Source organism: Copidosoma floridanum, unplaced genomic scaffold (genome assembly GCF_036245765.1).
Source record: "Copidosoma floridanum isolate Cflo_tuat_1 unplaced genomic scaffold, Cflo_Japanese_pri ptg000029l, whole genome shotgun sequence".
Classification (NCBI taxonomy): Eukaryota; Metazoa; Arthropoda; class Insecta; order Hymenoptera; family Encyrtidae; genus Copidosoma; species Copidosoma floridanum.
The window spans coordinates 7,196,238-7,221,200 of record NW_028321906.1 but is presented as its reverse complement, the minus strand read 5'-3'; the positions used below and the strand labels follow the sequence as shown (position 1 = coordinate 7,221,200).

The following is a 24,963-nucleotide window of genomic DNA, read 5'->3' as shown; positions in this document are numbered from 1 at the left end:
GCAGTTATTCAAGTGGCCGATCGGACGCCGAAACTCGAAAGCAACGGTTGTTCGAAGAAAAAAAAAAAAAAAGATCGTCCCCATCGTTGACGGAGCGCAAAGCTCAAAAAGATTCCCTCTCGCCTTCCGCGCTTTTGCAAATCACTCCGCTATCTCTCGGCTGTCAAGATACACTCCGTCTATGTCAACACCCGCGTCGCATCTCTGCAGCTTTGCACGGAACAACGGCAGATTCGACGCTTCGTTTTTTTTTTTTTTTTTTTTTTTTTTTCGGTCGCACTGCACCTGCGGAGTACACAAGTACTTGTGTTCCTGCTCGCACGCGCGTCTCTGTGCGTGCGTGGTTAACGAGGCGCGCGATATCAGCGGGAGACGCGGGAGTGGGAAAACGATCGCGACGCTGGTATCATCGTCGTCGTCATCGAAGAAGAAGGAGCCGAGCGGGCCAACTTCGAGTCTCGTGGATTTGGACGATGAGGACGTCGAGCGACACGAGAGTAAGTGCCTCCTGCAGGTGCAGTGCTGGACCCCCCTTTTACTTTTTAACTGTACCCTTTATAGCAATAGTGGTGTAGTGATTGGAAGAGACATTTCATTTTCCCCCTTTTCAGTGACTGAGGAGTGTAACTTTTTTTTTTTTTTTTTTTGAACATAGGGGTAAAAAATAAGAATTTACGTCCACGGCCCTTTTAAATGTTTCAACTATCCGTACATATTATACACTTGTCGCGTTGCACGATACGCCTATCGACACTGTTTTAATTCCGTTTTAACGACTCTGGCACATTCATTATTAATCAAACATATTCTAGCTCGGTGTATTTTCCGACAGACACGAAAACAACAGCTTATAGTTCACGTGGCCAAAATGTTTTTTTGATTTGCGTAGCGAAAAATCAAGTAGCGTGTCGTCGCCATCTCATAAAATCAGTGTCGAAAAAGTCGGGAAATTCGAGGTGACGGTTGTTGGGAGCGTTTTATCATCGTTTACAAGAGCAATTAAGCGCCACACGCAGTGATTAAGTGGGATAATGTTTTAATCGAAGCGAGTAAGTACCCTCTTTTGCTTCCCATCCCAGAGATTTCGTCATTTACCCGTCCATCGAAAACAATAAAAGCCTGATAAGACTCTCCCCGTATATACCTCGGCACGCATCATCAGTAGCTTGAATTGCAGTGACTCCAGGCGAGGAGAAGACAACCACGAGGCCGCTCGTCGGGGGCGATGAGGGCAGCAACAACCATCACATCAGCATAAAATATGGGGGCAAGAGGATGCACCGGGGTCCGGCCAAGCGGCGCGTCGGTTTCCGGCCGAGCAAGTACGCGCCCATCTTCAAGTGGCTGCCCAAGTACAACAAGTACAAGGCCGTCTCGGACGTCATTGCCGGTGTCACGATCGGCCTGACCATGATACCCCAGAGCATCGCCTACGCCACTCTCGCCGGCCTCTCCGCCCAAGTTAGTCTCTTTCCTTCCTTCTTTCTCCACCGATTTTTCAATTGCCCCAACAGTCGTTGCGACCAACTGCGCATTACCACTCACGATCTCTCTCTCGCGTGTCTTTTACTGGCGCAATTAACCGGGAAGATCGTTTAGTGTATAATACACGTACATGTATCCTTGAATGAGTAATTCCTTGCGCAGTATGGACTGTACTCGTCCTTCCTCGGTGGCTTCCTGTACGCGATCTTCGGCTCCGTCCGGGAAATCTCGATCGGCCCCACGTCCCTCATGGCACTGCTCACGGCCGAGTTCACGAGGGACATGAACCCCGACTTTGTCATCCTCCTCACCTTCCTCACGGGCTGCATCGAGTTCATCATGGGCCTCTTGGACTTGGGTGAGCACTTTTTCCATTCTTACGAGTCCGTACAACCATGTATGTTTATCAAAAAAAAAAAAAAAACCTGCATAGGGTTCCTGGTGGATTTTATATCGCTACCGGTGACGTCAGGGTTCACGTCCGCCACCTCCGTCATCATCATCGTGTCGCAGCTGAAGGGCCTGTTGGGCTTGAAATTCCAGTCGGTCAATTTGCTCGACCAGATGATCAAAATTTGCTTGAACGTGAAGAAAATCAAGCTCGGGGACACCGCGTTGGGCGTCTCGAGTCTTGTCGCTTTGCTGTGTCTCAGGGTAAGCGCGTTTTTTGTTTTACAACGAGTTGATTGGGCCTTACACGCCAAACGGAAGCATATTTTATAAGTATTTTATCATCCGAGTCGCTCGACATCTGTTTTATATTTTCGCGAAATGTTGACTTGGCAAATATTATTTGAGCGTGTGCACGCAAACCACCACCGAGACGCGTAAATTCCTGCATAACATTTGCTTTCTCTAATGAATTATTGTTGTTGTCGACTCGAGTAAGACCCTACGTGCACTTGTGTGCGTAATTATTATTATTATTATTTTTTTTTTTTGAATCAACCAAATTTCTTCAAGATGCATGCCAAACTCACGATTACAAGTTACCCCACAAATTAATACACGTATACGCATCGCGATTTATCAAAACTCGCCATCACCGGTTTTTTTCCGCGCAAAACTATAAATGCCGAGATCGGCTGGTATTCGCAAGAACCATCGTAAGTATATATACATACTCCAAGTATACCTGTACATTTAACCGGCGATTGATATGATTCGCAGAAATTGAAGGACGTGAAAATAAGCGCGGATCGGCCCATTGTGTCGAAGACGATCTGGTTCCTTTCGGTAGGCCGGAACGCCCTCGTCGTCTTGATTTGCTCGGCCATTAGTTTCTATCTGCACCAAGCCGGACAGACTCCATTTGCGCTCTCAGGTATAATATATATGTTACGTCTCGCGTGTGTACATATACTGCACGCACGTGCGCTTTATAAGTACTACTGCACATAAGTATAATATTGTGTAATATTGCTCGCGCATGTATAAACTGTCAAGAGATCGAGGCTTGGAAGAAAAATCGCTCGCACATTGGAATTAATTTTTACAAGTTCCGGTGTGCATGGGGTCATTTGGTGGATAAGCGGTGGTTATAATGTTTGCGTGTTGTAACGCTGCTATCAAACGAAAGATGATAATATACCTTTACGCGTCTATGTAGGATTTCCTTCGTTTCAAACGGGCTCATCGTGACGAAAATCGGCAAATCTCTATCACCTCGCGCGTTGCTCCAAATTTGTAAACAAATATTTTGTATTGATCAAGTAACCGAAAGATTTCACACTTGTATACCTAATTGCGCACACTTGCTTTTATCAATGATTTACTCGATGTTTTTTTTTTTTTTTTTTTTTACTTTAAAAAATTACATCGCGCTGTATTTACATTTCGCAAGAACAATCTGTCTAAATTTAGCACGCGTACACGTATATAATTCGATGTACCTACGTGTGTTGCGAATGACTTATTTGTTAAGAAACATTCGTGGGGTTATTGCTACAACACGTTGTCTCTTTCTTTTATTTTTTATTTGCTTCGGTACGCAATCAAGTGTATCTGATTACCGACACCAATGACTTAATCGGGAGCTATGTTATTGGTGTACCTCTCGGAAAATCCTCTCCGCGCGGTACTTTAATCCAGCAGATTTAATCAGACTCGGCGGCGTAGTTATGCCAATATATGGCGACTCGTACACGAATATTCGCGCAATGTTTCAATGTCGTTGATCATAATAATATTCTTCATTTTTAGCCGTCAACACTTTTACCGTCCTTATCTCTATACGCATACACCTGATGCTGTAAAGCTTTTTTTTTTTTCGTTTAGTTTTCGAATGCATCGTCACCATTATTATTTGCTAAGCATAAATATAGAGGGAGTCTGGTGGGCGATTTGCTAATGTCTAGAAACAGATAGCGCCGAGGAGGTGCTTTGATTAAACTTGTTCATAAAAGGTTTTATCATCACCTGTATTTAAAAAAAAAAAAAAAATTTCCTTGCCCGAAAAAATTTGCGGTCAACCAACTCTGGTCTCGAGGCTGATTAGCGCGGAATTTCTTCGGTAAACGATTTTTATTTTATTTTTTTTTTATTTTTAATCAACTCGAGTCTCACTGATTTTTTGAGTTGAAAATAAATTTTTATTTCATTTTTCGACACTTTTGAGTACATTTAGTTGTTAAGAAAACGCAAAAACATCGCCTATTTTACTCTCCTCTTCTTCCCTACGTAGCGTAAGCTATAAGCCTCGATCTACTACGTCAGCACGTAAATTTGTTAATACCAATAAATGGTTAAAAAAAAAAAAAAAAAAAAAAAAAAAAAATGCCATCGATTGCAGGTACGGTAAGATCGGGCCTTCCAAGCTTCGCCTTTCCAAATTTCACGACAATCGCGCACAACGAGACGTACGGCTTCTTCGACATGTGCTCCCAACTGGGCTCGGGGATAATCGTCGTGCCCCTCGTAGCTGTTCTGGCCAACGTGGCGATCGCAAAAGTCTTTGGTAAACCGATGCAATTTATATATTTATATACTTGTCGTCACAAGTTAACAACGAGTGTACAGGATGAATGACGAAAAACAAAAATTCCCCTCGCAATCGACGAAGCTAGCGGCGCAGCGATCAACGCCTCGCAGGAGATGCGAACGCTGGGCCTGTGCAACCTGTTGGGCTGCTGCGTTAGCTCGATGCCGACCTGCGGAGCCTTCACTCGTAGCGCCGTCAGCCGAGCCAGCAACATTCAGACGCCCTTGGCCGGCGTTTACTCGGGTACACCTGCTTAAATCTTTCTTCTTTCGTGCAACCAACTCGATAAATAAGAGCACAATGGCACACGTAGCTCCAACTCCGATACCTAATGCATGTATCATTCGTGTCCGTGACAAAACGATACCGACGCACGCGAGGATTTATCATACATGCTATAGCTTGCACAGTTGACTGTGTGTGCAATACCACCTCATTTTTTTTTTTTCACGTTGATTTTTAATACTTTTCATAATTAAATACCGAACCGATCGAGATTATGTAAAATACAGTTGAAATACGATTACGAGAATAAATGGTAATTGTATCGGATGGATCGTTGATTTGCAAAACACAGGTGTGATGGCAATATTGGCCCTGAGCTTTTTGACGCCCTACTTCTACTACATCCCGAAGCCCGTACTTTCGGCCGTACTTATCAGCGCCGTGGTCTTCTTGATCGATTGGCAAATAGTCGAGCAGCTCTGGCGGGGCAACAGTAAGTGTTTTGGTGCGAAACAAAAAAATGTAAGTAATGATTGATAAAAAAAAAAAAAACACATACACACAGAGCGAGACGCGGTGGCGACGATCGGTACCTTCGTCGTTTGTATCGTGTTCAACGTGGAGGCCGGCCTGTTACTCGGCATCGCTTCTAACATACTCTACCTGCTCTACCTGTCAGCGAGACCATCGATCGGCGTGACCGAGTGTAGCGTGAGTTTTTTAAAAATTAGTTATGGATACTTACCGATCGTTGTTTGGTTTATTTGATCGGTTTGTCGGGCAAATCGTTGAATCGGCAGGCGGACTCGGAGCACAGGTACCTGCTGATCCAACCGGACGTGGGCTTGTTTTTCCCTGCGGTTGATTTCTTGGCTAACAAGATTGTCGAGATCGCGGACGACCACGGACTCGGGAAAATCCCCCTGGTCGTGGACTGCCAGAGGTTCAGGGGTGTCGACTACACGGCCGTGAAGGTGATCCCTTTTTTTTTTTTTTGTTTCGCGACGCAATCTGCGAGAGATCGGTTTTGTGAACGATTTTTTTTTTTTTTTTTTTTTTTTTTTTTTTCAATAGGGATTAGAAAAATTATCAAACGATTTCAAAGAGAGGGATCAGTGCCTGTGGTTCGTCAACCTCAATCCGAAGGTGACGAGGAGGTTCAGGGAGCTCGGAGACCTGAAGAACTTGAGGATACTTGGCGATGAGGCAGAGATCGTCGCACTGCTTTACGAACGTGGTAGGCCTTATGAATTTTTCTTTCTTTTTTCCTTAGACGAACGAATGTATTTTATAATATTTTGGGGGTTCTCTTGCAGATACGGGCAATAGCGTGAGTTTGCAGATAATTGGCGAGAGGAAGGAAAAGGAAATCGGCGTGAAAAACGCGATAACGACCCCCGAAGTGGAATCTCTCATTGCCAAAGAATGCAACGGTAGCCCCGAAGTTGGAAAAGTTGCTTGCTAGAGGACTCGTTGGATCTCCTTCGTCCGTTGTGTAACGTCGATTAATTTTACGAAATAGTATTTACATGTAGCTTTATTTTAATTTTTACAGTCATCTATAAAAATAAAATTCCTTACAAACTCTGTATACAAATCGTGGGTGTACGATTGCGTGCTTCTACGCATACGGTTTTACATATTTATTAGTTTGAAGAAACGTTGTTTGTAAAATTTAAACTATTCAAAGCCTTTTTTTTTCAATATACTGTAAGTATTAGATCGAACAGCACAAAAATGAAAGGTCGATTAATTTATCGATAATACTTTTTTAATCAAACGATCATATTTTTGTACCTATTGACGTGATCTTGGCGTTAAAATATGACAACGACACGCGTGTGTTATCTAATTGTACTAATTTTAATCTACACAGCTTTTGTCGACTAAAAGTAAATTAGTAAAAAATTTGATATGTCATCATTCGTGCAGTTGTGCAAGATTAGGATTGTATGCTGCGTGTATACGAAAATATCTTCTTTTTTTTTTTTTTTTTTTTTTTTTTTTAAAGCTCTTTTTTTGATTGGTTACTTAATTTTAGTTTGTGTTTGTTAAAGTTTGTTTAAAAAATATATTTTTCCAAAATATAATTTGATCTATTTTTTTTTGTTTAACAGTTTATGTTATTTTTCTATTGTAATATTGTTTCTTTGATAGTAGCTAACTTAAATTCTTTTGAGAGTTTTAAACTTTCAGTGGCTGTGGAAGAACTTGTCGCCATGGACGATCATTTTGTTTTTAATAAAAAAATATGTTAATGTATTTTTAAGTTAAAACCAATTTTAAAAAATAAAATTTCTTACTGCATCTGATAACGTGTTATGTACAAAAAAACTTCATTTTAAAAATTATTTTACGCATGAAAGCCTCACTCAAATGTTGGCCCTAACATTTTGATTGGTGCAATAATAGTTACTCTTATAAAGGATTTTTAAATATAAATTATAAACTACGAGTTAACATTAAGCTTCCCTGGTTATCACACGTAAGTTACTTTTTGCCATATTTTTCTCTGTACTTCTCAAAGGCACTTGACCATTTTTTGGACTCTGCCAATTGGTACCTGTAAAACGCTATAATAATATTTATCACGGAGCTCTCGTACTCGTCGTTAAACATGCAGGTGTCGGGCAGAATTTGCGTGAAATTAATATTGACGAAAATCCATAAGCATTTCATTACATCTACTAAAACGTCCTTTTTCAGAACGCAGTTTTTTGTCACTAGTTGAGTAATATTGATGGAAATAACGAGTAGCTTGTAAAAAATGATATCATTCTTGTCGTAATTGTTCAAGTCGATGAGAATACCTTTAAAATCGTTTACTAAGCTGGCCAACTTGAAATCCAAATTCACTGGATGCTTGGCAAAGAAATCGTTGAGTTCGTTTTCGCACATCTTGGCCATTTCTTTGGGAAGACTTTCATCATCACTCATCTTTGAACCAGTCATGCTCAAAGCCTCTTCAACCAACATGGTTGATACTTCTATTGGCAAGCCCATAACTTCGGAAGGATCTAGCAATATTATATCGTTATAACGTATCTCTTTATTCTCCTTTTGTCCATTGGAATCCTTCTTTGTTTTCTCTACTTGATTTTCATCTCCTCTTTCACTTTTTGATGAAACGGAATCCCAGTATTTGTGGAAGGCCTTGACCCATTCTCCACTGTTGGTCTTGACATAATCGTAAGTAGCCTGTACAAATTCGTGAATGTAATGTTGGTACTGGATGTTGAACACATCAATGCCCGGCAAGTATTGGATCATATTGATTTTCACTACACTCCAAATGAAATTCGTAGCGTCCGCGAGTGCATCCTCCTCGGAATACCCACCTATCGTCGTAATCTTCTTGACAATGCACATGCCCGTTTCTAACAATAAATTAATGATCTTAGAGTTTTCAGCTACGTCTTGTAAATCACTTACAATGCTCTTGTAGTTCGTAGTGGTAGTAGTAACGTCTGAGGGAAGAGCTACGGCTTTCTGTACACAGAAGTTACGTACCGTAGATATTCCAGATTTAAGTGCATTTGAGGATATTAAATTAGTTCTGGATGGTGCATTATTACTAGTGGGGGTGACACTCGGTTTAGAATTGCCCGTTGTTACTTGGTTTATCAATTCTAGCATACCGTCTTTAGACATTGAAGCAAATGCAGAAGGATTAATTAGTGTGACGCCATTAATTTGTACTTGACCCTCGGCAAAAGACAGCTGGGTACCGGTTGATGCAAATGTTTTTCGATTTTGTACCATTGTTGCAAAAAACTCGTCTTTGTTGCTGATTTTGGTGAGCGATCTGATGATCTGCTCGTTCCGATGAACTTCGTCAACTACATTACTTCCAGTGTTTCTTACAAGGCGACGGAACTCTTTGCGATGTCTGTTGCTGCGCAAGCTCTCCTCGTAATCTTTTAATATCTGATTCTGATCGGACTTGATGATATCCGATGCAAGCCTCATTTTTACAGCAGAGTTGCAGATAAAGAGTACATGAGCCGTTAGGAAGAACACATCCTTGGCAGACACTTCGCCGGTTTCCCTGAATTTTTGAACCATTGCGACAGAATTGTACCCCACCCCGACGGAATTGACGAAAAGATTGCCAATCATGATGGCATCGTGAGCCACTCGAGCGCTGGTGCCGACGCTAGTGCCAGTGCGTATGGCTCGAGACAAAAGAGCAGATCCACTGCTGGCGGCTAATCCTAAGGTACTGCCGGCTACTCCAAGCCAAGCTGGAATTGCGTGCTTGTTTACAATACTGATTGACTGATCGTGTTTGCCACGATCGACTAGTTCTGTTACCGCTCTGCCACCACCCCATGCTCCTGACACGGCCCCGCCAACAGCACCTGGGATTCAAACAATATTCGATTAATACTTTGAATTATTGATTTTCGTGTAACAAAGCAGAGTACAAAAAAGCAATCACCTGCTAGTGCAACTGGAGCAGATATCGGATTGAATATGGCAGCAACGCCTATCCCAATGCAGCCCAAATTAACAAGAGTACTGGCAATATCAACTGCATTAGTGATCTTTCTGGTAGTATTGATCCTATGGGCTTCTACCCACACAGTGGATGTTTTATCTGACCAGACTTCTTTCAAATCAGCTTGGTAAATTCCATCCTTGGGAGCAATCATAGTACAAGTTGGCAGATTGTTGTGGGTCAAGTAATCTTTCCATTCATTGTAAACTCTAGCTTCAGTGTCTATAAACCAAACTTGACATTCAGTCACAAGCTTTTTTTCTACCTTTTTCTGAATACATTTTTGAACTTTAAAAATTGGTATAATCTGTATGGTCTCGTGCAATTGGGAAACATCATATTGGGATAAGGAACTATCATCGTAGATGCAGCAGTATATTGCACTACACAGCACCTCTTCTTCTTCAGTCAATTGGGTTCCGTGTTCAATAACCTTATTAAAAATAGAATCTATCAATTCTATGGCCCCCTTTTCTTTATAAAAATACGCTCCATTCTCTTCTTTTTCGTTGCAACTTTCTTGGTCATTTTCATCCTCTTTTTGGTTACAACTTTCTTCATCTTTTTTATCATTGCAAACATCTGGGTACTCTGGTGGCCCATACAATGCATAGCCAATGTAGTTCTTGAGATATACGTGCTCGTCTGCGTTGTACTTGTTCCAGTCACTACTGATTTCGTAATAATTCTGCTGGTAATTCGTTGCTATCCAATAAACCGCAGCCTATACAAAGACAAAAGTAAAACAACGATCCAGTTATGCAACTGACTTAATTGATCCACTTTGTTTGGAGAAAGCAAAAAAACTGTACTACAAAAAATTGACGTGTCAAAAAACAAGAAGCCTCCAAGTTATTATTGAGAGGATGACACTTGACATCCGCTTATGGATGAACAAACAGTAAAAGTACAAGATACAAGTGTTCAAGTGTATATTATACACATGCAGAGCTAGAGATGCCACAGAAGGTACTTTGTGAGCGTAGGAAACGGCGCATGCAATATTAATAGATACATCTTACCTTGAGCTCATCGATTTTTGGCTTCTCCATTATCTTATTTATCCTCTTGTCACAACAGAGTTAAAAAAAAAACAAAATAATTAAAAAGCGATGCGTGATCGTACTTTTTTATCTTATGCTTATTAAATAAGCTTTTGGCAACAGTGATGGCCTCAAAACTGACATCAAAACAGAAGCATTGTCCAATTGGAGCATGTCGCAATAGAATTTTCGGGAGTCGCAATAAGTTACTATGCGTGATTCACCGTTTTCGCACCTCATCTATATTATTCACACGCAACTTTCGTTTTCACATGATCGTAATCGCACATGCACATCAACTCCCCCCCAACTCTCTCAGGAGGCTTGATAGTCCAGCACCGTCAATAATACTTGCACTAAACAATAACCTTGCTTTAGGTATATACTTGTGAGGAAATTGTAGACACAAATAAAAGACGAAAAGTCGTGGTCTATAAAACTGATAATTAACGCCGTGTTTTGTAAGAAGCTTTCGTTTTGATACGCAGTTATGTACCCATACCCACATCTATTGTGTACGTTTGTACGTAGTACGTACTACGTACTTTGACACTTGACAGTCTTGACACCAACAGAGCGGATGTCTTCTTTTTTTGTGTCGTCTCTGCACCTTTTGTCTTCTCTCTCTTTCTAAGCACTGCTGCAGCAGCTGCTATTGAATGTTTTGTTATATCTTATATATATAAGCTATATAATACATGTAAGGTATTCCGAAAATACTGCGCTGCCAGCAGTTGTAGTATGTAAAAATGCAAATGTAATAAAAGTATTTAAAGTATACCTGTATTATAGTAATACTAGTAATATAAAAGTATAAATATACTTTTAGGCGGTCGATTTTCGAGTAAAAGATAAATTGTAAACTTGCTACAAACAGCACAAACCATTTTAACTTTTTATTTTCTGTTTATAAGATTAGTTGCGGCTGGTTTATAACTAATTATATGGCTCTACTGTAAGTAGTAATAATTTTTTGGATCAGCGCCATCTAGCGTTGCGGATTCCTGAACTAAAAAGTAGCCCTAAAATTCTCAAGGAAAGTTTTAGGCATTTTTGGCTCTAGAGCCATTTAATCAATTATAAACCAGCCGCAACAACTCTTAAGGATATAAAATAATAAGTTAATATTGTTTGCACTGTTGGCGGCAAGTTTACCATTTATCTTTTATCCAAAAGTACAAATATATAAAAGATCAATATTCAGATAGAAGATAAATTGCAAACTTGCCGCAAACAGCACAAGCGACGTTAACTTTTTATTTTGTATCAATGAGAGTAGTGGCGGCGGTATCTTTTACCTAAATATTGACTTTCTATAGATTTATACTTTTGGGTAACAGATAATTTACAAACTTGCCGCAAATAGCACACATATTAACAATTTTTTATTTTACACTTACCACATTGATTGCGGCTGGTTTATAATTGACAAAATGGCTCTTCTGTAAGTATAGTAATAATTTATTGGATCAGCGCCATTATCTGTTTCAGTTTCAATTCGACACTTCCCCATCCCAATTAGGGACAGCACAAAGGGTCCCTATAGGGCCTTGACATGGTGACATCCACCACCAGGTACGAAAACTACTCAATTTCGGGCAATTTCCATTTTTTATAAGAGGTAAATCATCATCAATATATTTCTACATTTATTTTTCGTACAGCTATCGGTGAAATACTGATTACTCATCTATATTCATAGTCAAATCTGCGATTCAAGAATGTTTTTACTTGTTTTGATTTTTTTAGAGTACTATGCCTATGTCATACAATCGTAAAATGAAACGTATAATCTTATTCCAACAAATTTTCACTAAAAATGTTTATTTGCAAAGTCATTCATGATGAGAAAATTTATTTGGTGAGTGACGTACTTTTGAATGGGCATAATTTTTTGAAAACTTGAATTAAAATATAAAAAAAAAGAAAACTTAATTACCAAAGAGAATTATTTTTATGATTTCTGCATCATGATGTGAAATCAAGAAATATTTGTAAATGGACTTTCAAAAACTATTGATTAAAATTAGCTCTAACTTGCTTAAAAAAACTTGAAAAATTCCAATTAAAGAATTTTTATTCATCAAGAAAAATACATAAAATGCACGATACTTTCTGCGAAACCTAAAATAATTTTTGTTGTAAGAATACAAATGAAAATGTGATGAAAAAATCGCGAGAAATTTGTATTACTTTTATCAAAATACGAACGGAAAAAAATTATTTTCTTTATTCGGAGTGCAGTCGTTTTGGGGGGGATTTTTTTTTGATAAAACCATTTATGACCCAGAGTGTAATTACAGATCCACATGCCATCAAGGTTAGTACACTTTGATAAACAAAAAAAAAATATAAGTTGTATCCCTAATTGTTTTTGGGAGACACATTAGGAGCGCTCACATTTCTTTTATCGGACTAATGGACAAATATCATCGAAACATATTTTTAATTCTTCAACGAACTTAACAGCGTGGTCATTATTATTTGTATTTACTGCCTTTATATTTTTGGTAATAAAATTTTAACATAAAAAAAATATGATAGTAATAATAATACGATCTTAACACATACGGTGGTCGAACGAAAACTGAATTTTGATAATCGTTTTTGCAATTTATTGTAATCCCAATCCTTAAGAGCATTTCACTAAGATGCGTCGTAATCAGTAATCAAGCAAATTAACTCCTATAAAAATGATTATACCATACGTGCAAATAATTTTAAGGACGAACTATATTATACCTTTATATTGAGTTACTTTTTTCCAGTATCAGCAACGGGATTTGAAAATATCGAAATTGAAAGGCAAACTTTTATTCAATACAGTAATTTTTTATTAGATTCATCAAGCGTGTCTCTCACTATTGATTGTGCAGGTGCTTTATGATATACTATTTAGGAATCGAACCAAGAATTTTAATACATTTCCATGAGACTCTGGTTTTGATAAATTAATCGGTCAACTGGAATTTTGCTGTAAATTGTTCACTACTGTGATTAACACATTAACAGAGTCGCTGTATAAATATATTTTTGGTACATTGATAAGTCATTCCCACTATTTTCAAAATTTTCTTGGCTATATAAGCTGAAAGTTTCGAATTTCGTACCAAACAGTTCAAGACTTCAACAGTTCAACACTTAAAATTCTACACGATGAATAAGTTGGTTTTATTACTCCTTGCCTTGTGCATCACCTTCGTTTTTGCAGTGAGTAAAAAAAAAGTTTTCTCCTTACACCATACTTTGACGGGCGATGTAGCCTAGTTTATAGTCCAATAATCCTACATATTGTATCACAAACAATAATGGTCCTAAATTTAATGAATGCATTTGATTTTATATTTCGCTTGGTCTTCAATTTATCATGTTTGTATTTTTTATATTTTATACTTTTCTTCAGAGTTTCCATATAGATTGTTAGTCCTCTAGTCGGAGATACTCTATGGGATATATAATCCTGTCGAAAAATATTAGATTTTTCTAAACACTGTAATTAGTTCTGAGTCCAGAAAATTTCCAGAAATAGTGATGGGTAAATAATCGCATATATTTTCATGTTTGGAATATTTTTTTACAGAAACCAAAATTGTCAGGCCCTTTCCCGAATAATCGTAGAAAACCTGTACTATCTGCTCGACAAAACTTCTGCGAGGCTGGAAATGGATTTCATGCTGGTAGAAATTAAAAACCACCATATTTTCTCATTATGCTCTTTCACACTTGACAAGACAACCATGTGGTAGAGTATTAAATTTAAACAATTTAATATTTTATGATTTTTTTACAGACAAACTTCGAAAAATAAAAGAAACTCGTATTTTTCCATCTGACAACAGCTATTATTGCTACTTGGGTTGCTTTTGTACTGAAACAAAATCTGTACGTAACAATCATTGTATTTTTTTGAAAAAAGGAATTTTTTTGACAAATACACTTTTTTTATTGCAGATAATGACAGGTGATAAATTTCTCAGTGAAAAATATATAGATATCGCTCTCACTCGAACACTCTCTCAACAGGATTCAGATAATCTTATTAGTAAATGCAAATATGTGAAAGGTATGTGCATAAACTAACATTTTTTATAAAATTATCAAAATAGGTATCTGTTTATGTATTTGGCTTTTTCATCGTTGCATAACTAAATAATTTTATAGTTGGTTGTCCCTTACCTTTTCATTAATATTTAAATCAAAGAAAAAAATTTTTTGTTTAAAAAGTTATGGTACACAACTCCACTATAGGCTAAAGCCTTGACTTTCTGTGACGAGTTTTATCCTAACGTATTGAGGGTCTCAGACTACCAACTTTTTAAGATGAGCTGCTGTTTACTTTCAATTGTTTTAGCTATAAATACATAAGCTATATCTGTACAAATACATATACTCGTGAGTGCACGTACATATTAAAATTGAAAGTCTGATGTGTACCCTTAACGTTGCAACCACAAATGTTTTTCGTGTAAAAAATTAATTTCATGTCTTTTACGAGGATATTGTGGGAATAGCCATTGAAATACGGTTATAGATGCAGTTTAAATATAGATGTACAAAAGCAATTTAGATAATTTTTATTAATATTTTTTGACGCATACATTTCTGTGATTATAAAAATATTTAGTAACATGAGAATTATAAGTAAACTCTAATTTCAAATTAAAGGGTAATCAATACACATACAATCGTATAAACACTCAACTCAGTACCATCTAAATGTAAATTTAAATAAAAAAAAAATTTTTCAACTCATTGCGTTAATTAAAGCCCAAATTTAAATAAACCAAAAAATTTTAATCATTTAATTTTTTTCAGTTGCAAAAGATGTATGCGAAGCTGGGAAAACAATTCATAATTGTTTTGCTGCGCAAAAAATCATTCTGGCAGATTTTATTGGATACGTTGATGGTGAAGAAGTGTAATTAACAATCACATCGGTAATATTAAACTATGCTAAACAAAATTTGATTGATAGTTGAGAAATAAAAGATAAGGTATTATAATAATATGTACAAAAAGTGTTTTATTTCAACTCTCCCAAGTATCGTGCATAAGTAATTAAACTCTCATTTTTGGAACCTTGGCTAAGAAGAAATCAAAAATTGGTTTACTTTGGTCAAAATCAAGGTCACTTTAAACCTTTTTTTATTTTTTTATGTTATGCAAATACTATCAAGAGTTTGAATGGTTATTGGTAAAACTAGTAATGAATAGTATAAAAAATGAGTAACCCGGACAATTCGTTCAAACCGTACAAGTACCCGCTCCTTTCCAAACCCATACCACGGGAGAACAACCGTGTGTCGAGGGACAATTTTTGCCACAGAACGACAAGGTTACTGCACCAACGAGAGAGCCAACTTGATGTTATAACACAAGTCAATAAGAACAAAATACGCGTGAGCTCTCTTTCACTGCTACGTGTGGTAAGTGTCTCTGTGTGGTGCACGGACAAGTAAGAAGAAAAAAAAAAAAAAAAAAAAAAGAGTCAAGAAAATACAGCAAAAAAAACAAAGTGCCTTGGGGTGAAAGGGAACGGCAGGATGTATTGCAATTAGGGTGCCTCTGCATGGGCGAAAGGGCTCCGCCGATAAATAAAAGTAGATCAAGGACCCCGACTATGACAGCGGCTCTTGCGGGCGTGGTGAAGAGGGTGAGGGATATCGGTTACGTTTGGCGACTTTACTTGAATTCTTTTTATTTTTTTCTTCACAGGATTTCAGATCGGACGTGCCGCGTGTTTATATACGTACATTTATCACTTTAGAGTCAACACTTCGAGTGAAAGATCAAAATTGTGGGTGCATGCGTAGAAAGTGCATGTGATTCTCCGTGAAAATCAAATTCTCCTTTTTTGTATCATGTAACATTGACGATCCATAGGTATTACATTTTTTTCTAATTTCGATTATCCTTACAAGGATGTTTCTCAGTGACCACATCAAATAAGGAATAATTGAGTACTGTAAAAATATTTTTAATAAAAATTGGAGGGAAGAGTAAATAATTTTCAACATTTAGGTATAATTTATTAGAACTCTTTCTCAAAACTTTCAATTTACAAGTACAGTACATATTTGAATACTCACGACAAATCTGTTTACGATGGAAAAAATATTGTAGCGTCAGAGCCAAGGTTCTACATAATTCAGTTGAATTTTAATTTAACGTTAGTTTCATTTAAAATTGAAGTTAATATTTATTTTGATCCATGTTTTTATTACCTACAATATTTAATTCTTAACTGAAAACAGCTCCAATTATTTGAACAATTAAAATACAATTTTTTTTTTTTTAATAATTTAATTAGACTATTGAATGCTATTGAATTCTGCAGAAGATGCGTATTATGTCTGAGGTACCAAGAAAAAGGCGCACAAAAGAAGTCATGGTGTCACTGACGATGTATTTAAGGAAAAAATAAAGTGCAATTGTTAACTGAAATATCACTCCTACTTGAAAAAAACCTTTAGTTTGAGATTCAATTTCAATTGTACCTAATTGTTGCATTAAGAAGTTAAATATTTAAAAACCCTAGTAAGAAATTAATTTGAGCTCGTTGATGTGTCGTACAGTATAAATTTAGAACCGACGGTTCAAATGGGACAAGCGTATTGCACTTCTAATTCCAGCTAACATAGAAACATGAACGAGGTATCTCTGATATCGACTAATAGCTGTGTTACAATGTATTACTAAATGAAATTAAAAATAGTTCATTACCCACTTTCAGGGCAAAAATAAATTTCTCTTGTTTTCTGAGGTGTTGAAGTTATGATTAGAAGCTTTTTTACTCGTTCTCTTGCTGTACATGTCGTTTCCGGAGATAATGTGGTACCGTTCCTCCCTAGGTGTGTAATATACTATAGAGAGGAGCATTGTATATAATTTTGAAATAATTTTTTTATTAAAGTGTATTGAAAGTTTACAAGAAGTTAGTTACGCTCGAAGAGTCACTTAAATTATTTTGTTGTGAAATCACAACACTATAGTAATTTCTTTTGGAGTTGTATCCAGTCTTTTATGTATTTTTAAAACTTTTTTTTTAGTATGTTAGTGCGTTTAATACTATTTAACTAATTATTGATTTACAAGATCTTATTGTAGTTACAAATTAAATTGCTTGTGCACAAGAAGACATTAAGGCAGACATTTTATTATCATTAACACACAAGCAGAGTTAGCTCACAAACATTTTTATTGTATCGCTACTAATCCCACTATTGTCATGTTTTGATTGTCCATATATAAATCAAATGCTCCTAATGAACTCATGTCATACGAAAAAGTGGTATTGCTTGAATCAACTTTTAATTTTTTTACTTCACATACCATAGGATGAATAAGTTGACTTTAATAATTTTTGCCACGTGCATCAGTTTCGTTTTTGCGGTAAGAAAATAACTTTTCCTTTTCATACCACTTCTGTCTAAATATTTGTCGGTGAAAGTAGCAAAGAAAATAATCTAAATGTTTCAAGAAACAAATTTATATTGTATTAGAGTGGAAATCATTAAGATTGCTACAGCCCTAGTGACAAATCATTGAACTTTTTTAAATTAAAGCACAGGGTGATAGTAAAACACAGGTTTTTTGTTATATTGTTGTGAGTTCTAGTTAAAAAAATTCCTAGAAATAGTGGTGGGCAAAAAATCGCCAAGATTTTCATTTTTGGAACATTTTTTTTACAGAAACCAAAAGTGTCAGGACCATTTCCTGAGAATCGTAGAAAATCCATACTAGTTGCTCGGCAAAACTTCTGCGAGGCTGGAAATGGATTTAATCATGGTATAAACATATAAATTACTACAAATCTACTAAACAAGACAATTAATTATGTCGTAGAAATATTAATACAATTTAATATTTTGTTATTATTTTACAGACAAACTTTACAAAATAAAATTAGCTCGTATATTTCCATCCGACGACAGCTATTATTGCTACGTGGGTTGCTTTTGTACTGAAACAAAATCTGTACGTATAGGATCAGCAGTGTCTTGTATTTATATCTCTAGATGGTAAAACCTGTTAACAAATATGTTTTTTCGAATGCAGCTAATGTCAGGTGAAAAAATCTTAAGCGAAGTATACATCAGAGCTGCTCTCACTCGGACAATTTCTTTACTCAAAGCAGATTATCTTATTTCTAACTGCAAAAATGTGCAAGGTATGTGGTATGAACTAACATTTCTTAATATCACCTGAATAATTAACATAATTCATGAAACTTTTTAAAAATTTAATAAACTTAATAATTAACATAAAATCATCCAAATAGGAATCTGTTTATGTTTCTTTAATTTTTTTTTGTTGCATGGCTATAAATAATTTTACGGTTGCTTGTCCTTTACCTTTTGGTTTATATTCAATTAAAGAATTTTTTGTTAAAAAAGTTGTAGTATACAACTCCACTAGGCTAAAGCCTTGGCTTCTGTGATAAAATTTGACGCACTTCATCCTAATGTACCGAAGGTTGGAGACTACCAACTCTTTAAGATGAACTGCTGCTCGCTTTCAATTGTTTTAGCTTTAAATACATAAGCTATACTTATACACACAAATACATATACTTGTGAACACAACTGGCGATAAAGTACTATTGTAAAATGAGTTCATGCGATTGTTTGCTCGTGAGAAAATATGTAGCGACTAAACAATTATTGGTAAATCACTAGTTTTAAATTAAAAGATGATACATAAACTTAGAATCGTACAATCATCTAATGTAGTACAGTTTAAACGTAAATTTATTTAATTTGAAAAAAAATTTTTTTGAAGTTTAAATGAATTAAAAAATCTTATCTATTAAAAATATTTTTCAGTTGCGATCGATGTATGTGAAGCTGGAAAAATGATTCATAATTGTTTTGCTCTGCAAAACATTATTTTGGCAGATTTCATCGGATACGCTAGTAATGACGTAATATAATTAACTACAACATTATTGTTATTATCAAACTTAATAAAATTGTATCAATAATTAAAAAATAATAGACAAAGGTATTAAAAAAATGTTTTTCATTCAACCTTCTCATATATATTTTGAGTTGACCATAAAAATCGTGTATGTATGCATACCATGCATGGAATTTTTCGTAAAAAACAATTTTTTTTTTTTTTTTTTTTTTTTATAGGAAAGAACGTCAATAAAGGAATAATGGGACATTGGAAGGATATTTTTTATAATTGTCAACATTTATGTACCATTGACTAAAACTCTTAAACTTTGAATTACAAGCATATGATGTACTTCTATAACTACAGTAAATCCTACTAGTGATTTGTAAAATATTACAGTCTCAGAGCCAAGGTTCTATGTAATTGAATTGAATGTTAACTCAAAGTTAGTTCGACTCAGAATCAAAGTTAGCATTAATTTTGATTTATGTTTTAATAAATAATTAAATTTAATTTTTGATTAAAAGTAGTTTTAATGAACGAGTGGAATATGGTTTAACTAAAAACTAAATGTTATTTTTCAATGGTTTAAATAAAACATTAAATTAATAATATTAAACTCTCCAGAATACCCTCAAGGTGCCTCAAGTAACAAGAAAAAGGCGCCACTGAAGATGTAGTTAAATAAATAATAAAATGTAATTTTTAATGGAAATTATTTTATTTGGGAATTAAATTTCAAGTGTAACTGTTGAATTAAAGGAATTAAATATTTAAAAACCCTAGTAAGAAATTATTTGAGCTCGTTGATGCGTCGTACAGTATAAATTTAGAACCGACGGTTCAAATGGGACAAGCGTATTGCACTTCTAATTCCAGCTAACATAGAAACATGAACGAGGTATCTCTGATATCGACTAATAGCTGTGTTACAATGTATTACTAAATGAAATTAAAAATAGTTCATTACCCACTTTTAGGGCAAAAATAAATTTCTCTTGTTTTTTGAGGTGAAGTTGGAGGTATGAGATAATGTGGAGAATGTGGTACCTTTTTTTAGGCGTGTTAAATCACAGTATCGTCTTCCAGCTACTATCAGCTGTCCTTAAATTTGATACATGTATTCATGATTTAATTTTATCCTCAACTTTTTTCCATTGTTGGCATACAAGTAAGGTTCTGTGACTTGAATAATCACTTGGTTTCTGTGGCTTTATTGATACTTTACCTCTTAAAAGGTCAATTGTACGAGTACTTAGCTTATGTAGATAGGAATTGAAAAGAGAATGCGTTCTCATTATAAAAAAGCCACATTCTCGGTTTTCGATGGATGGTGCCATATTATTTTTGTATTAACGGTTTTACAACAATATCCTCGTGCTTTTTTACAATTACCAGCTACACACTCACAGTGAGAACCTTATATCTCACCTCTGTCTAAGAGTTTCACTGTACAGCTCAACAAGTAACATCTTTATACATCTCGGCATGGCAACCACGTTTCATGAAGCGGCTATTATGCATTATTTCTCCATTATAATTTATCACATTATTAGGTACTGATTTTCCTGTAGTGTTTGATTTTCAGTCTTTTTGACAAATGTTTACCTTTGAGCATACTAGTGCATTCGGATTTATGCTTATATCTTTGAACACGTCATTATTAGCTTTGAAATGAGGTGCACTTCTGGTATCCTTAACTTTTACTATATTCCTAGCTATTTGTAGCTGTAAATAAAATAGCCTACATACTACAAGACACTAAGATATACATTTCGTCATAATTGGCGCATTAGCAGAGTTAGCTCACAAACATTATTGTTATTGCAGCGCTACGATAGAATCCCACTGTTATCATGTTTTAATTGTCCATATAAGTCAATTGTTTCTAATGAACTCATGTCACACTCAAGGTGCTATTGCCTAGATCAATTGCTGCACAATGAATAAGTCGATCTTAATAATCTTCGCCGCATGCGTCGGCTTCGTTTTAGCAGTAAGGAAAAAAGTTTTTTTTTTTATTAACGTACTTACACTTTTCTGTACAACGATAGAATTTAATACCCTTTTTTGATTTCTTTTATGGAATCATTAGTGCTTTTTTTTGATGTTTTCATTCGTCATTTTTTAATTACAGGAACCAACAAGCCGACCAATCGTTCGAGATTCTGTATTGGTCAAGCTGCAACAATTCTGTAATATTGAATCTAATTTTGATCAAGGTAACAATTATATCATGTCTATAGTACTCCACGCAATATTTAAAATAAATTTTCATAATATTTGATCGACTTAAAATTTGAATGATTTGTTTCAGTCAAACTTGAAAAAATAAAATACGTTCGTAGATATCCATCCGACGACAGTTATTTTTGTTACACGGGTTGTTTTATCACTAAAATAGAATATGTACGTAAGACAAATTGTTATTCATTTGACATAATGTATGATAATAATTGACTATTTTTCATACAGGGAACAAAGGAGAGAGTCTTTAATGAAAAATATGTCAAAGCCGCGCTCAAACGAACACTTACCGAAAACACGGCAAACAACCTCATCGCCAATTGCAAAAATGTCCCAGGTAAATAATTCACGTTTTCACTTTTTAATACAATCATTTTAGTGTATACAGTTGGACTGTATGGTGGCTTGCGTTCGAATTACTCGAGTGCTCGTATGAAGTCATACCATATATCAGGTCATATGGTTAATCAATTTAATTTGTTGTACACCTAGCGGAACTGAACGCCTGATACTAAAAAATCGGTTAATACTAATTTTTATATTTTGTGTTAAAATCAAACTGGAAAAAAATTTTTTTTTCTTAGTACAACAGTCAATTGATTTTTAATAAAAAAAATTGTTCATGAGTACTCATCTTTGATTATTATATACTTCAAATATGGAAAGTCCGAACATGTGTATGTTTATCATACTAATCATAAATGATTTTAAGTTTAAGCTATCAAATTTTAAGCCATGACGTTGCATAGTACGTACCTATTTATGGCGAAGAAGGTGATAAAATTTTATGTGTTTATGTTTTAGTGACAAAAAATGTATGTGAAACTGGAAAGAAGATGCACAACTGCTTTGTAAAGTACGGAACCGTTTTGGCAGATTTTATCGGATACACTGACAATGATATCATTTAATATTCGAAAAAAAATGTACGATTCAAATGTACTATTTGTTTTATAATTAAGTGGAAACGTAGAAACGACGTATTTAACTAACAAGCGTATCATTTTTGTTGTTGTAAAAAAAGAAGAAAAAAAATTACTTAATAGAGGTTTTTTAAATTATTAACGTTGTGGTGAATTAATAAACAAATATGTAAAAATTATTAAAAAATAAAAGTCAATTGAAAATTACATGCTGGGGTATTTACAATCAAAATCCCAAAGTCATACGGTATAGAGGTAAGTAAAATGACGTGAAATAATGCATACACGTACTTGCGGGCGCGGCCGTGGACTGCCGATTCTCTGAGACAACTTTGAAAAGAGTCTCTCGTGAGTATTGGTCAATCTTTATTGCAGATCATGCAGACAGCAGAGAAAGCGTGCAATTGGCCGCACATACACGCCACGTGTACGTATAGACGGGCCTTAACTCGCACGAATTTGGCGACGTTACGTATCATACATTACCGATCTCTTGCCGATTGTGTGACGCTTACACGCGCTCTTGCATTGTCGTTGTTGTAGCTGTCGTCTCTGGTTTACGAATCTTCATATGTGACTCATAACATATGAAGATTCGTAATTTTTATTTATATTACCCAATATCGGTACTTGTGAAGAATGTGAAAAAAAAAAAAAAATCAAAAATACTTGCGTACGAATCTATCGAGGAAAGGATAAATGAAAAAAAAGTTACAAAGTGAGCATAATTTTAAATTTTCAAAAAATAGTGTCATTTTATTTTGCTTAGTATGTACATAAATACATATACAACAAAAATTGGTTCCACTGATGATTGATGTACTCAAATCTTGATGTATGTAGACTCGAAACACAATTTTGTACATGTACAACACACACCGCACACTCTCTTAAACCGAATCAGCTGCTGATGGTATTCCAGACACTAGTAAAAATACAAACTCAATATCCATTGAAATGTCCTATGAAAAATCGGTGACTAAATTATCAGATTTTCCGCTGATTCGGCTCCAGAAAGTACATTAATACAACCTTAACAGTAAGTTAGGTACATCAACATGATATGGCAAGCTATCGACGTCAGGCACAACACAAAGAAGTACTTAATAGGAGTAGAAAATTATCGAAAGAGAACTAACAAACTGTACAATCGGTCATTACTCGGCAACTTAGTGATAGTAGCCAAAAGGGGCAGCAGCATACGACTTGTAGGCGATGGCCGGGGCGGCAGCGTAGGCAGCTGGGGCGACGTACGACTTGTAGGCAAGAGCTGGTGCGGCGTAGGCAGCTGGGGCATATGCAGCTGGGGCAAAGGCAGCTGGGGCAGCGTATGACTTGTAGGCGATGGCTGGGCCGGCAGCGTAGGCAGCTGGGGCATAAGCGGCCGGGGCGTATGCGGCATAGGCAGCTGGGGCCAGTTTGGCGACTGGGGCAGCGGCGACCACGGGGGTGGCGATCTTGGCGACGACGGGGGCGGCCTTGATGGCGACGGCGACGGGCTCCTTGCGGACGACGGCGTTGAATCCGTTGAGGGGATCGGCGGTGTAGTCGACGATGCGGCGGGTGCCGTCGGACTCGAGGAGGGAGTACTGGCCCTGGACGACATCTCCGTCACGGGTCTCGGACTGGGCCTTGAAGTCACCGGTCAGGGAGTCGGCCACGTCGTAGCTGTAGCTGTACTGGGGATGGGGGTCGTACTCGGTGTCGACGGTCTTGGCAACCACGGCACTGGCGATGGGAGATGCAGCGTAGGCCACTGGAGCTGCTGCGTAGGCCAGAGGAGCCGATCGGAGGAGACCAGCGTTGGCGTAGGCCACGAGGGCGCACAGGACGACGAACTGGAAACGAAAATCGGTTTATTGACGAGGAAAGAAAAGTACGTTTGTTAATAATTTCACCAAAGATCAGTTCATCAGCACGCGAGCATCACTGTTGAAACATAACTCGGAAAGAGTAATTTTATGTTTGGTACAAAGTATTCAAAAGCACGACAACAATTAAATTGGACTTTGAAAAAAGCGCGCACTCGAAATTTCCCTATATTATTTCCAAGCAAATCGATTAACGTTATACCTTGAATGCCATTGTGCTGCTGCAAATAGTGTTGTGAGCTGTGTGTTACTCGAGCTGAGAGGAGCAAGTGATGCCGGTCCTAACGCCATCCAGCCTTTTTATACAACTCCGAATCTAAAAGGCCTCCCCGAAAAAAGTAACAAAGAAGCAGCCAGGCCGTTTTATTTTCCCCACCTCCTTTTTTCTTTTTCTTTTTTCTCTTCGGTCGGTCGGTATAGGCGCCCAACAATCCCCGTGCGCGTGCATATGTGGTATCTCCCGCTCTGGTTTACATTTTACCTACGTTTACGGCGCTACTGCTCCCCTCCCACCAACGGGTACAAGCGTGTAACGTATAGACGAGGATATTGGGCGCGAAAAATTGGGCAAGAAATTCGGGAGATCGGGTGGAGCCTCGCGCTCTCGCGGTGCATGGACACCACCAGTGTACAAACGCGCACTCGCCCGACGCGAACGACCTTGCCAAGCGCGCCGGCTTGACGCGTGATGGCTCTTGCGCAACGCAACCGGTGCGCATAACAGTGCGTACCACCTCCGTTTTACCTCTCTCTCTCTTTTTTTTTTTTTTCAATTCCGGCTCATTGA

General features: G+C 36.8%; 5 protein-coding genes across 5 annotated transcripts; 3 read left to right on the top strand and 2 right to left on the bottom strand.

Annotated features, from left to right (window-relative positions):
* Window positions 1-391: 391 nt before the first annotated feature.
* LOC106637048 (sodium-independent sulfate anion transporter) lies at window positions 392-6,959 on the top strand. Its single transcript, XM_023389815.2, has 12 exons — window positions 392-497; window positions 1,178-1,461; window positions 1,648-1,843; window positions 1,919-2,139; window positions 2,656-2,809; window positions 4,277-4,441; window positions 4,547-4,708; window positions 5,043-5,183; window positions 5,256-5,401; window positions 5,491-5,664; window positions 5,765-5,927; window positions 6,007-6,959. Coding segments are annotated over exons 1-12 (1,956 nt in total). The 5' UTR covers window positions 392-496; the 3' UTR covers window positions 6,156-6,959.
* LOC106637191 (uncharacterized) lies at window positions 6,210-10,801 on the bottom strand. The gene is made up of 3 exons (XM_014349896.2): window positions 10,214-10,801; window positions 9,132-9,915; window positions 6,210-9,051 (listed from the first exon to the last, which is right to left on the bottom strand). Exons 1-3 carry the CDS (start codon window positions 10,241-10,243, stop codon window positions 7,181-7,183), a joined length of 2,685 nt encoding a protein of 894 aa, XP_014205382.2. The 5' UTR covers window positions 10,244-10,801; the 3' UTR covers window positions 6,210-7,180.
* Window positions 10,802-13,390: 2,589 nt separating this feature from the next.
* Window positions 13,391-15,156, top strand: LOC106637144 (uncharacterized). The gene is made up of 5 exons (XM_014349810.2): window positions 13,391-13,444; window positions 13,815-13,911; window positions 14,025-14,116; window positions 14,186-14,297; window positions 15,050-15,156. Exons 1-5 carry the CDS (start codon window positions 13,391-13,393, stop codon window positions 15,154-15,156), a joined length of 462 nt encoding a protein of 153 aa, XP_014205296.2.
* Window positions 15,157-17,572: 2,416 nt separating this feature from the next.
* On the top strand, window positions 17,573-19,166 carry LOC106637046 (uncharacterized). The gene is made up of 5 exons (XM_023389840.2): window positions 17,573-17,626; window positions 17,926-18,022; window positions 18,120-18,211; window positions 18,293-18,404; window positions 19,060-19,166. Exons 1-5 carry the CDS (start codon window positions 17,573-17,575, stop codon window positions 19,164-19,166), a joined length of 462 nt encoding a protein of 153 aa, XP_023245608.2.
* Window positions 19,167-23,474: 4,308 nt separating this feature from the next.
* LOC106637044 (cuticle protein) lies at window positions 23,475-24,412 on the bottom strand. The gene is made up of 2 exons (XM_014349675.2): window positions 24,379-24,412; window positions 23,475-24,143 (listed from the first exon to the last, which is right to left on the bottom strand). Exons 1-2 carry the CDS (start codon window positions 24,388-24,390, stop codon window positions 23,475-23,477), a joined length of 681 nt encoding a protein of 226 aa, XP_014205161.2. The 5' UTR covers window positions 24,391-24,412.
* Between the last annotated feature and the right edge of the window lie 551 nt (window positions 24,413-24,963).